This window comes from Strigops habroptila, chromosome 7 (assembly GCF_004027225.2).
Source record: "Strigops habroptila isolate Jane chromosome 7, bStrHab1.2.pri, whole genome shotgun sequence".
NCBI classification, from domain to species: Eukaryota; Metazoa; Chordata; class Aves; order Psittaciformes; family Psittacidae; genus Strigops; species Strigops habroptila.
In genome coordinates this window covers 62,521,763-62,535,417 of record NC_044283.2, presented here as the reverse complement: position 1 = coordinate 62,535,417, position 13,655 = coordinate 62,521,763, and the positions used below count along the sequence as shown (strand labels likewise).

General features: G+C 37.2%; 1 protein-coding gene across 4 annotated transcripts in view; it reads left to right on the top strand.

The window, feature by feature from the left end:
* ARHGAP10 (Rho GTPase activating protein 10) overlaps positions 1-13,655 on the top strand; it is a 158,800-nt gene that overhangs the window by 76,253 nt on the left and 68,892 nt on the right. For all 4 annotated transcript variants that reach the window (XM_030491513.2, XM_030491512.2, XM_030491511.2 and 1 more), the window contains exons 13-15: positions 1,046-1,111; positions 7,844-7,918; positions 13,053-13,140. In XM_030491513.2, coding sequence (XP_030347373.1) covers positions 1,046-1,111; positions 7,844-7,918; positions 13,053-13,140 — 229 coding nt within the window. The remainder of the gene's footprint in view (positions 1-1,045; positions 1,112-7,843; positions 7,919-13,052; positions 13,141-13,655) is intronic.

Here is a 13,655-nt window from a genome sequence, read left to right as displayed (position 1 = left end):
AAATTGATTTAAAAAAGAGTTAATTTCTATGTAAATGCATCACATTTCTTAATCCAGATTGTGTGTACACATCTGTTAGAACGCATAAGTATGGTTTTAAAAGCAATCACAGCTGACAACAGAAAGGTCAGCAAAAAACCTGAACGCAAGTATTTAAAATGTAAACCATAATATGGGAGTAGAAGAGATGGCTTTCTTTAAATGATGCTAGCTTTCTTCTGTTAGTAAAGTGTATGAGTGAAAACGGTTATCCTTCTTGCATTATCAGGCAATTTATGCTTTTTTAAATTATTATTATAAATTGTTGTTTAAAGCTGGATCCTGGTGTTATTAATAGAAGTTTTTCCACCGGTATTTATTTTTGTGGTTCAAGACCAGGTCCCCAGGAGCAAGAAGGCCAGATGTTTGGGGGAAGGGCAGTTTTGCAATATAGGCTTTTAAATGAAGTTTTGATGTGAAGAAGAAGAAAAAGAAGAAGATAGGAACAACAGAGGAATGCTGGAACTCAGCTGTTGTCCTGTTAATACATCTGCTTTTGTGTAGTCAGATTATTAACTGCTGTGAAATGATATACATGTGTCCTGTATCTTTAGTGTGGGAATTTTTTGGCTTAGGGTAGGACTCACTAAAAGCCCTGCTGTTGATGATTATGTTTTTTCATCATAAGTACTTCCTTGTTCCATTTGGTTAACTCTCTCAGATGTTGTCGATGTTGCAGTAAGTACTGTTAAATTCCATTTTGCATCTGCCAACATATGTACCTAATCAGAGATCCCATTCTTCAAAGGGTGCTGCTGTGAACAGATTCAGTGAAGCCATTACCACCAGATTGAGCCTTTTCTTGGGCTAGGCAGAGTTGTGAAAGAGAAAAGGGGAATGAATTTTCTCTAGAAAAAGTGATCAAGTATTCCCATTCCAGAATATTTACAGTTTTGCTGGAGAAGCACTAGCTATGTGATTGAGTCCAACCTTATTTTTGAGTGAAGGACAGTAATTCTACTGGTGCTTTACAACTTTTCAAACTTTTTTCTTTTTTCCCTTGTAGGTGCACAATTGGATAAAATAGGGTTCACCATCATCAAAAAGTGCATCAGTGCTGTTGAAACACGAGGTAACGATCAATCCAACCTGTTTGTGGTAAGGGTGGAGCAGCTGGCCTGCTCTTTGAAGAAGGTCTGTGTGATCTAGTCTCCTGTAGATATCTGGGAAAGGCTTAACTTGGTAGATATTACACTGACCAGGACAGGAGTTTCCTTCTGTCCAGTTCCAGCCTTTTGTGTATGGTCTTTCCCCCAAGAAATGTGTTTTCAAGTGCTTGAAGGGGTAATAGCACTGTCTTGACAAAGGAAGCCAATGTTTGTGCAAAACAGCTGAGAAAAACCCCTGCGTCTTGTAGGCAATTTCTGTATCTTAGTTGTGCTTTTGAAAGAGACTAATTTTAGTATTCCATTTGTGGACTTTGAATGGAGGTTTTCTGTTTAGTCACTTAGAAGAACAAGAGCTTAGCAGGGAAGTGAATACCAAGAAGTATTGAAGTACTTCTGGTGGTATTTGTTTCACACCGGGGACAAGGATGCTATCAGACTTACTGTTGCATATATTCATTGTCATCTCGAAAACTGGAGGCAGAACAGAAAAGTCAGTATGCAGATAGTATTCAAGAGGTAGTTGGGATTATGGTTGTGGAGAGGCTCTGTGCCACAGACCCTGCTTAACTTGGGCACTGGGTGTGACCAGCTTTTGATATTGCTGCCATGTGAGGAGGAAACAATGGACGTATTGAAATGGGAGGTGACCAGCCACGCTATTGCTCACTGTGTTGTATATGGTATTGTGTGGAGAACCTGCTCGTTTGGCTGTGTTTTTGGAAAAAAAAAAAAAAAAAAATAAAAGAGGTGGATATGAAAATAGGTACTTGGTTGTAGTGTATTTCTTAGTTTGTTAAAAGAGATGTTGAAATTGCTCTGTGTGAATTCTGGTTTTCTCCTAAATTGTTGACCTTCCTTCCCGCCTCCCAAAGGTGATTTATGATTTTTCAGGATTTGTATCTTTTTTTTCTAGAGATTTTAGCATTGCACAGGGCACAATATTTTTTATTTTATTTTTTTTTTTTATATCCCAATCCAGCTTAAATAAGATAGGTCAACAGAAGAATGGATTGTTCACTTTTCCTGTCAATGCAGGATCTTACTTAAAAGTAGTGTATTCCACGTATGCACTTAGTATACAATATCATTAGCAAGACCGAGCAGCCTTTGTGATATTGAGAATTTAGCATTTAAACAGCAAGAACTATCTGAAATCGTTTTTCTTTTGGCCTTTTTGTATCAGTCCTGTGTGATGCATTAAAGATGTTATTCCAGATTAGACCATATTCTAGCTGGTGTTATTTTTGTTCATTCTGTTCTTTTGAATATTTTTCAAATAGGGTTTGCCTGTCTCATCACTTCAAAATTTCAGTTACTGGCATTTACAATCTGAATATTTCAGCTGGGAAATACTGCAGATAAAGCTGGCATCCTACAGATAAGTTGCCTTCACTGCAAAATCCTGCTTTGAAATAGGCTGTATATTCTCTTTGCAGTGGATGAAGCAGATTTTATGAAAAGGGTAGCATGTGGTCACGTAGTGAAAGGCTGGTTTTGTTCTATAGCAGAGTGACCAACTACCTTACAACACCTTATGAGTCATGCTTACTGAAAGCAGTGTGGAGTTTACTATATTTACTGTTTTTTTACTAATTGTCTATAGGTGTGTTCAAATAATTCTCTTTAAATAGTGTCTCTTTTCTTTCTTTGATAAGCTGCAGGAAAAGTGAAACAAGAAGATAATTGTGAAAGAGTTGTGAACACTTTCTTCCTGAAATGGCTTTTAGGAAAAATGGGTTAGATATGGGATTTCTTCTTACTGTGGGTGCATAGGTTAAACTGAGCGGTGGTTCAAGTCCACTCTTGTCCTTTGTCTTGATTTGTGGCCACCCCATCCCTGGCAGTGCTCAAGGCCAGGTTGGACACAGGGGCTTTGAGCAACCTGGTGGTCTAGTGGAAGGTGTCCCTGCCCATGGCAGCAGGTTGGAACTAGATGATCTTTAAGGTCCCTTCCAAACCAAACCATTCTATGATTTAGGTGCATGTAAGATAGTGCAAAACATATGTGTAAGCCCACCTAATGCTGTTGTTCAAAACAGATGATAAACTTTCATGGGCTAGAAGCGAGTGTCCCTGTAGTGGGATCTGCCCTGAAGCATAATTTGGAAGAGAATTAAAGTTACCAAAGTTAGCTGCAGCATTTTCTGTTTTGGGAGACCTTGCAGCTTCACTGTTCCTTGCACACAGCCTTTGTAAGATCCGCAGTCACTAGTGCCTTGTGGTAATTATTACCAATGAAATCGACTTTTGTCTATTAATTTTGGTTTGGGGAGTACTTAGAAAAATCAGTATTCAATAAATATTTATTTTCCCGGGGCTTCAAGAATGGGTTTAGATGAGGTACTACTACCTTCCAGGAACTCAGCAATCCACATAGCTCTGTTTCAATGAAATTGATTCATCCATTGTATTTCAAGCAGTTGTTGATGATTTTCTGTTTACCTAATGCTGAACTTAACATCAACTACAGGGTTTGTTTGTTTGTTTTTGGTTTTGTTTTTGGTTTTTTAAATAAAAAAGCCTAACTAAAATCCTGACTTCGTCCATGAGACAAACTGAAGCATTCCTAAAGGATCAGTTTCTGTGCTCTACAGAACCTGCAGGACCTTCTGCTGATGTCTGCTGAGCTATACAAACGGAGGGCTAGGAGGACGTTCAGTTGTTTGCCTCATAAAGGTTTGGCCAAATAGTTGTAGAATGAAGAAAATAAATCAGTCTTTTAGGCTGCAGATTTTATACCTATGCTTGTTCTTAAAACAATTTTTACTTGATTATTTTACTTTAATGATAACACATCAAAGGCAAGTTATGTTTGGTAGAAGAAAACAGGACAGATGCCTCTTCAGAGACTGTGCTTGTGTGCCATGTTTTTATCTCTTTTAATCATAATGGGTGTGAGGTTGGCGTGGGTGGAAAGAGAGGACAGTCTAGTGTGGGTGGAAACTGAGAATAGTCTTGTCATGTCATAGCAGAAAAAGTCTGGTATTCAGAGAGAGAAGAGTATAGCAGAGATACTGAACATAAACTTGTCAATGGCTGGATAATTTTTTCTCAGTTACGTTCCCTTTTATAAAGCCAAGAAGGAAATTATTTGCTCTGAATGAATAGAAGAATTGAAGGCAGTGTCTTGGTTGAGATGCATGTAAGCTTCTGATTCAGCATTGTCTTGTCAGACATTGGTTGTGCTTTACCCGATAGGAGATGCTGAGACATCAAGATAGGCAGCCTGTCTCTCACATGCTGAACCTGATGCTGGTTGGATGTACACCTGTGTTTTGTCTCTTGAGAGAACGTTTGGGGATTCTTCTGTTCAGTTTATTTTAATTCTTATTCTTTAATATTTAATTTATGCAATGGGATAAAAGTTTATAGAAACGTCAAAGAGCTGTTTGCTCCGGTAGTAAAGACTGTGCATGTTTTTGTGTGCAAGGAGTTGGTTGTACCTTCTGTGAGGATGTGGTAGGTGTTTGTCTTTATTTTAGAACTACCAGAGCTGCTAATTTGAGCTGCAGAGAGAGATGGCAGCATTGAGCTGTCTGTCCAGTCTGCTCATGAGACAAAAAGATGATGGGGAGGAAGTAGAAAACCTTTTCACATACCAATAAAAAAGTGGCATTACCTTGAATTTAGAGTGCCACTTGTACAGCTGTTTCTGTACTATGCATTTTGATTATAAAAAGTTGTATTTGCAGCTGTTTTACTAGTCTGTGTCAGCCACATGTACACTGCCAGCCACATGTACAGTGCCACAAAATAAACTTGCCTACATACCTTGCTTACAATATTATAAACTCCTGTTTTGTTTACAATACCTTATTTTTCTAAACGTGTTTCACAAATCATGTACCTATGCCAAATTCCGGTATCAGACAGCCAAACATCTTGTGATAATGTAAATCTGAAGGAAATTATGCCGTGGGGCTTTACTGCTCAATGTTGCCAATAGTGACTGGTTGAGTTGGCAGACACAGCGTCTGAACCCCTCAACGTTTTAGTCGGTGGTAAGCTTTTCCCTGCAATGACTCATCTTGTCAATTGTGTTCTGTAAATGCCAAGCATTATCAGTCTTGGATGTGCTGAAGATCTGAAATGTGCAGATTAAAACAAATGGTACTGTCTCTAACCAGGCTTGTATATTTTAAATAAAACATCATTTAAAGGTACATTTAAAGGTATAATTTAGAACTATGTTGAAATATTAATTCTTCTTTGCACTTTTTGATGTCTGCTAGCAATTAGCTGTGCTTTTTTCAGGTTGATGAATTTGAAACTGATCAATTATCTGATAATTGCTATCACAGACTCATGATTATTGCTGGAGGATTGTCTTGGTTTCAATACTGCCATAATTTCAGAGACCTTTGCATATCAGGTCTGTTTTAATATTGAGTAGTAGTTTCTGTGGTTTGACCCTAATTATTTTTAAGCCCATAAATATATGTTTGGGGTCAGCACAGTTTGGTTCCCCCTAGTTCTAATGTCAGAAGCACAGAAAGTCACTAAACAACTTCTGAGATAAGCAAAAGCTGAGCTGTATTTGACTGTGACAGTATTTCTTCAGCTTTTTAGCTTCTTGCATATGATGCAGGCGGCTGCTTCTCTGGTACTAAAAGTAGTAGAGGATATTGTATAAAAAAAAAAAAAGTGTGATGCATTTTGGCAGAGCATTTAAAAGCTTGGTGTTACTTTTGTACCAGAATTTTCCTGGACACCTCTGAGGCATTGCAAGTGAAAAATAATTGCTGCTCTCAGGACAGATTCCTTGTGCATCTTTGTTTGGAATGAGTCAAGGACTATGGTGGTGTTTGGCTTTGCTTTATTTTTTACTGTTGGCAGTCTCTAAGTGGTATATAGCATGCTATGACACTGTTGCCTGGGGATCATTGAAAAACTTACTTGGTTGGGTTGATAACCTCATATCTTGAGAAGAATGGTGGTGTGGCCCCATGGCTGCTTTTTTGTGGTTCTTTAGTTTGCGCACAGCTAAACTGCAAGCAAACTCTAGAGTTGCGGTTTTTGATGACCACAGATGAAATAATGGAGATCTGGCTTTTTCTGTTAATTTGAGCCAGCTCTGAACATGGCATCTAGCTTGAGACTCAGCATCATTACAATGGTGCCTGTAGCCTGGGGAAAGAAAAAGGCCAGTTTTGCCTAGGTTGAGCAACCAAGACAAGAGCTGCTGCCATAGCCCATCAGCTTCCTACTGGGACTGAGGATGGAGCAGTGCTAACAGGGAGGAAGCTGCAGACTGTGTGAGGAAGAGAAGAGGATGAGAGAAGAAGGAAAAGATGTAGCAAGGCTTGGCAGAAGGATGTAGGAAATGCAAAGTTTCCCCCACTGTATTGAGAATTATTGCTGTGTATTATGGTTGTGTCTGACAGTAATTCATTAAAAGGCTAATGATTTTTACATACTTCATCTAATATTTATTTTAGAAAAAACTTTTTCTCATATGACTGGTTTTAATTTTCCTTCTGCGGTTGGAACAGTTTGGTATTGAAACTGGGAATTCTCCACAAGTCTTCCTTTGTTGAAGGATATTTTGAATAAGAATACCACATAATCTGTTATTTGAAAAGATCTCCTTGGAGTAGAAGCACAGGTATTTTGTGCCATTTCTACTCTTTCCAGGCCAATACGAATATAGAGGTAGAGCATGGTGGTGTTTGTAGATGCCCGCTTATTATGTGGCCTCTCAAATGTCTCTGTCGGCTTCAGGATTGTACTGTTTCACCTCCCACTGTATGGGCTCTGAAACAATGCAGCAAAGACATGCCTTATTTTGCCCTTTTCCTTCCATGCTTCTTCTCTCTCTCCCATTTTCCATTAATTTATATTCATAGTTTTACTTCCCTGGGGATAAAACTGGGTGTGTTAAAGGAAGACAAAAGCAGCAGAAGAAAAGTGCTAGAGAAGCGAGTGTGTGTGAGGGGATGAAAGGACACTGGAATGACAGGAAAGTGGTCCGGTGTCCACATGAAAAGAGTTGGGGACTGAAAATATGCTGGTTATGGCTACTCTGCTCATCCTGAACACAACCAGAAGTACTGATTTGAGTAACCTGTGGTGGTGCCTCTGGACAGAACTAGTATGTGGACCACAGTGGGTTGGAATGAGGTCTTGTATCTTAAATGAAAAGCATTTATGAACTTGAAAAAGCATTGGTTTTGAGGACTGGGAATAGGCTCAAGTTTTTCTTTACTTTATCCAAACTCTTTTTGTCAGCCACGTATTTGGAAAAAGGCAAAATTAAGTTTATTAAAGAAATCTTTATTTAGCATTTGTTGGTTTAGTTCTTGTGTTATTAGAATGTAGATGCTGATGTATCCAAAATGTCATTTAAAAAAATCTGAAAACAGCCAGTGATTTTTCTTGTTTGTTTGCTTTTTTTGTTTGTGTGTTTGTTTGTTTGTTTGTTTTTCTAAGTGATGGTTTGGCCTTGTTTGCTTCTACTCCCTATTTCTGAAGTGGAATTGAGGTACACAAAACCTTTAACAAAATGTAACATGAACTTATCTTAAAAACACGGAACAACAAAAGGATTATTGCAATACTTCATTAATAATGCTGTTCTCACAACTGGGTCTGTCTTTGAGGCATTTGTTGCCAAGGGAAAAGTTTTAATGCTGAATTTGACTGTGGTTGATCTTCTGCCTTTTTTTTTCTTTTTTTTTTTCCTTTTTGCATAATAGGTATAAATGACCAAGGATTGTACAGAGTTGTGGGGGTGAGTTCAAAGGTCCAGAGACTTCTGAGTTTGTTGATGGGTATGCCTCTATTTTACAAATATTATTTTTTTCAATATTTTATGTTGTTTTACTGTCAATACTTCGTTTTAAAAGCATCTGCCTGTAGTTGTTGTTTATATGGGCCAAGTCTAGTTTGCTTTAGTCCATGCGAATAATCCCCGTATCATTGTAAATTCCCCTGGGTTAGCAAGACCAAGATTAGTTGGTAGGAATAAACTAGGAGAACTGCTGTGGGACATGTAGGAGCAAACCATGGGCTTTGTGCAAGGTTGATATAAGTGGGGTTGAAGCAGCCTAAGTTGACAGGTCTGATCAGAAAATACCAAATTCAGGAAAGTTTGAAGGTTGTTGCTTCACTGTTTGAAGTTGCCACCTTTCTTCTCCTTCGTCTAAGACATACAGGTCTACGTGCCCCTGTGTGTCTTTAGTTAATCATTGAGCAGAAGACGACCTTTAGTTTAAGCCTGCTGGCAAAGAGCTCTTTGGTTTAAGAGGAGGAGTATGATACACGTATTAATAATAACTGTGTGCCAAGGTGGAAGACAGATGGAGAAAGGATTTGTTTTTATAAACTTAGTAGTATAGCTCTTATATGTGGGTAACATCTTAGACTCTCTTATACCTAGTTAGCATTTAAATTTTTTGATTCATAAAATTATTCTCAGAAACTTTTTTCTCCCTTTTCTTTCTGGAAATTTTGATGCATCTTTAATCCCGGTGACTGTAGTTTTCTTGCCACGCTGCTGTCCCTAGGGGAGGGAGGAAAGTAAAGAAAATAGAAGTATTGGCACCTGGATTAAATCCCTCGTCTGCCTGATATCTCTCACCAAAGTTGTAGCCATGACTGCAAGATGTGCCGTGTTTCCCAATTCCTTGTCCTGAGCACTGACAGAACATGCAGTCAGACAAGACCACTGGGATTAGTTCATTTTTATAGAGCTTCCAAACCTGTCACTTGACAGCAAAGGTCTGATTCTCAGGGATTCATTGGTATGCAAAGAAGCTTGTTTGCAGTTTGCACCAGGCTCTTCTCCAGAACCATGCATGCTCCATCTGTGCTGATAACACAGTGTTCTTTGGCACTGCAAACTGGAGGAAGCCAGAAAGTGAATTCATTTCATTACCCCAGACATTATGTGAATGACAAAGCGCTTTTATATTATATGCTGCTGTCAGTTCAGTGCCACCTGTAAAACTTTTTCTTTTCCTTCCTTTATTTTTTCAAACAGGCTGTCTCTTCAGAAATTTTAAGACATCAGGCTTGAGGACCTGCATGTCATATCAATCTGTCATAATGACCTTGCTAAATATTAATTTATGATATCTTACTTTAATCAATATTAACAGCACCCTGAAGTTCTCCATTAGTGCACATAAAACTGCCTATATCTTTAAAGTATTGAGGCAAATGACTTTTTTGGAAATACAAGCTGGGATTAATAAAAATGACTGATCTATAACAGATTCTTCTGGTTGTTTATCTGTGTTGGAGTTAGCTTCTATAAACAATAACCATCTTTAGCTATTGACCATAGGAAGAATGATGAGTTATCACTCAGAGCGCCACGATTAAATGCGTTTGATGTCTTAAGATGTTTTTCAGTTTTGTACTTGCTGGCTTAACTTGGGCATGCAGGTCTGGCAGGCAAATTTTCCTTTTGCCATTAGTGGTATCCAAATTAAATAGACTCAGGTTGCCAGTGGTTCGGTAGCAGCTGGAAGAGTTTACTGGGGATTCCAGCATCTGCTTTTAGTTATTTTTTTAAAAATTAGAAACATTTTTTGTCAGTCCCAAGATTCGTATATTTTTTGAAGTACAAAGAATACAGTGGTATCAAGATGAGGCAAAATATTGAACAGAAAAAAGTTAGGGTGCAAGCAGGTGCTCTTTTTCTGATGGTTTGTTGAAAGTGATCCTATCTGTGCTCTTTATCTGTCTGTCTCAGAGTAGAATAAAGAGGGTTTCTTTTTGAGATACAGAGGTACAGAGAATTTAAAATGACTGATTAATCTTTAATCCTTTGTCTCTGCGTATACTCTTAGATAGCCTTTTACGAAAGATCTTTTCAGAATCATCAAAACCCTCATATTAGCTTTCTGTATTTTAAAATGTTTGATAAGGTTTCAAAGTATTTTAGGCTACCTATCATTGACCATGAGGTTCACAGTCTGAAAGGCCCAAAGTGCAAAAAAAAGTCTTCCAAATGGTAACCAGAGACATAATAGCATGTAGTTTTGTCTCTTCAGAACATTTTCTATAAAATGTGGGAAAGTACATTGAGAGCCAAGAGTATGAGAAGACCAATATATGCTTTTTCTAATACTATGAATGCATAGATTTTCATTTCTAATGCAAAAAGGTAGTGAAACTAAGTCTTCTATAAAATGAGACTCAGCAATTAAGTATACTGTTCTTTAAAAAAAAAAACAACAAACACCAACAAAAAAACCCACCTTTATTTTGCAATTAACTTACTCCTTGAAGTTACTTTTAACTGACGTTGTGCTATGGTGATCTATTTTGTAGCAACAATCTCATCTAAATTCAAGTGAGGCATTCGGAAAGGAAAATACTCATTACTTTTCAAGGGAAAATGTTAAATTAATCTGATATCTCGTGAACAGGCATACAGTTAGGACTTTCAATGTTGTGCATATCTGTTATAAGCAATACAGAGTGCATTGTCGCTCATCAGGAGGCTCAGTTCTTAAAATGCATCAGGGACCAATTCCTGTTTTGGCTGTGATCTACGTTATAGATCTGATGTGACTTATTTCATACAAGCTTTCATAGCTGCCTACATAAATTTCGTACAAACTACTACATAGGTGAGCTTTCATACAGACCCTTGGTTGTGGTGAAGTGACTGCTGAGGACTTGGAGTTCAAGTTTCATTTCTGATACTGCCTGGCATGAAAAATGCCAGACATTTCATGTTTGAGGAGAAAACTTTCAGGTACTTCTGCCTTTTCAAAACGAGCAGCTTTCAAAACAACTATGCTGAATTTCCTATTATTTTATGTGCAGTAAATGACAGTATGCATACACTCCTACAGTGGGCATATTGCATGTGAAAGCAGAGAGAGTCTCCTCCTAACCTAGTTTAGTGAACTGGACTGTTTTTATAAACTCTAGCTCCCTTATTGTCAGAAAGATTTGCATAAAATTTAGAGCTGATCTGTCAAAAGCTGTTCTGTAAATGTGTACGGTTATTTTTATATGAGTAAAGTTGCCATTCAGTGCAGTGGCTGCTATGTGAACAAGTAGCATGAAAACTAGTTGTCATTTTTGAAATCCTAGTTGAAGTTCCAGTTCATATAATGGCCTGGGATGTTTGAAGTAGAGGGAAAAATGGAGCAGGAACAGTCAAATATATGGGGTGGTGAGGCACAGAGGTATGTAGGACAACTGTAAACCAAAAATGAAAAAAAGACACTAAGTTTTGATGGCTGCTACAGTCAAACTAGTGGTGATTTGAGGTTGGTGGCAGAACGAAAGTTTTGTTTTGTTTTGTTTTCCCCAAAAGATAATGGAATATTTCAGCAATACTTTCTATTTTTTTAAGAGGCTTGCTTTGAAATTAAAATGCTTTTTATTTTCCACCCGAAATTCATCAACAAATTTCACAAAACTGTGTGTATACTTTAACTGTAAAGGAGGTTGATGATTCTGAAGCCGTGATTTTTTTATTTTTAATTTTTTTAAATGGATATTACATAGTGGTTTGGTAACAAAATCCTCATAGATTTCACTAGTTTCTGATGTGATGGCAGTTTTTATTTAATTAATTCAGTACAAAGGTTTTCTTCTCACAAAAAAAAAAAAAGGAGAATTTGAACACAGAAACAGCCACCATGCTAAACAGAGGGGAAGAAATAAACTTTTTCCTCAGACAGTCTTCAGTATTTTGCATGGTGGTTGGCTAGTAACTATTTGGAAGAAAATGCTATCTGACTTGTATTTTAAAATGAGATTTAAATAATTGATATAATGAGGGAGAATATTCAGTTACAGAAATAATTGCTTGGCACAGCCTTTAGAACAGAATTATTTAGTCCCAGTAAAAGGACTGCACCTTTAATCAGGGATCCTAATTTGATTTTTTAAATGTGTCTGTCATTTGTCTGACAAGCAAAGTAATAAATGAATTTTGAATTGTATGAACTGGTCAACACGTAATCTGTGTCAGCTACTGCTGTAGTACTGTAGCGACTGATGGAAACATGTAGCAGTAATAACAAAAGCTCAAACACTTGGAAGTTACCAAATACATTGGGCTAGTTTGGCTAGCCCAACGTGATCTTGGGCTAGCCCAATGTGATCTTATGTCAACTAGCTATTGCTTCCTGTTTTGAGGCCAAAAGGATTATTTTGATTGCAAAACATTCCAGTGTGCTGTGTTGTTTTCTGTATTCTGTCAAAAAATCTTTCACCTGAGTCAGACATATGACCATTCAGTTTGATCTGTGTTGTAAGACTCTTCCAGGTAACCTGGTAAAAGATGGGAGGAGTTTGCTGTACCTGACAAATGGTCAAGCAAGCAAGTATTTTTCCCTTTGGCTAAAAACTGATGAAGGAAGGGAAACATTCAGGCCATCTTGCAGAGGAAACTTACTGATAGAGAGGAGACTTTTTTTCTACTTTTGAAGCACCTCTTAAAGGTTTTCATGCAGTAAAGAGGGTCATACTGCAGTTTGCTGTACAAGCAAAACTATGGAAAGAATTTGAAAAGATTTCTCAGTGTACTTGCATTTGAAATAATGAAAGAAAAGAAGAAAATAGAAGTTGTGCTTAGTGGGTCTCTTTTCTGAACTGTTTTTGTACATCCTTCTGTGTTCGTGTACATCTTTGTTTAATTAAAGGTGTGAAAATACCAATTGCGGTAGAGATCTTGTTACATGAAAGTGATTTTTAATTCTTCGCTAAAATCAGCAGTAAATATTTTTTAAAACAAAATGTAGACATAGAATTTATAAAGAGGTTTGGATATCAAGTCTTCTTATTAACTAAAAGTAAGGAGGACATACTACTTCTGCATTCATGTGAGCAAATACATAATGATCAAATTCACTGTGTTGCTGTTCATGTAGGGCATACTGATTTAGAATTCCATTTTTTCATGTGTCTCTTCTCATTCTGATTATTTTCTAGATGCAAAAACCTGCAATGAAGTTGACCTGGAAAACTCTGTAGATTGGGAAGTGAAGACAATTACTAGTGCTATGAAGCAATATCTGCGGTAAGCCTGTCCCATTTATTTATTTATATTTTAGATTATGAATAATATTCTAATTCTCCTACACAGTGTGATAAGCTACATTACTTACTTTTTTCCTATATTTTGGAATAGACATTCATTTTGTGCAGATAACATGTTTGTTATTTGTCTTGGGGGAAGCAAAATAATTTAGCAACACTAATACTCGCGTTCTGTGAGACAAGCACCAAAACCTTTTTGTGTTAGATGCATAAGAATTTCACTGATGGTTCAAAAACTTGAATTGTTAGTAAACTTGCTGAGAGTGTTACTGAAAGTCAGCTAAGACAGTTAAAAGAGTTTTTGCATTTTTGTGTTCTGATGTAGTAGAATGAAAAGGGAAAAGGTCATGAAATTTTTAATGTTTTTCTCTCTTCCTTTTAGCCTTTGTTCTGATATTCTAGGTGCAACAGTGATAATATTTGAATGTCAAAAGTAAGAATTTTAGATATGTTCTCTGTTCAAATGGCTTGGCCAATTTCTGATCAAGATATTTT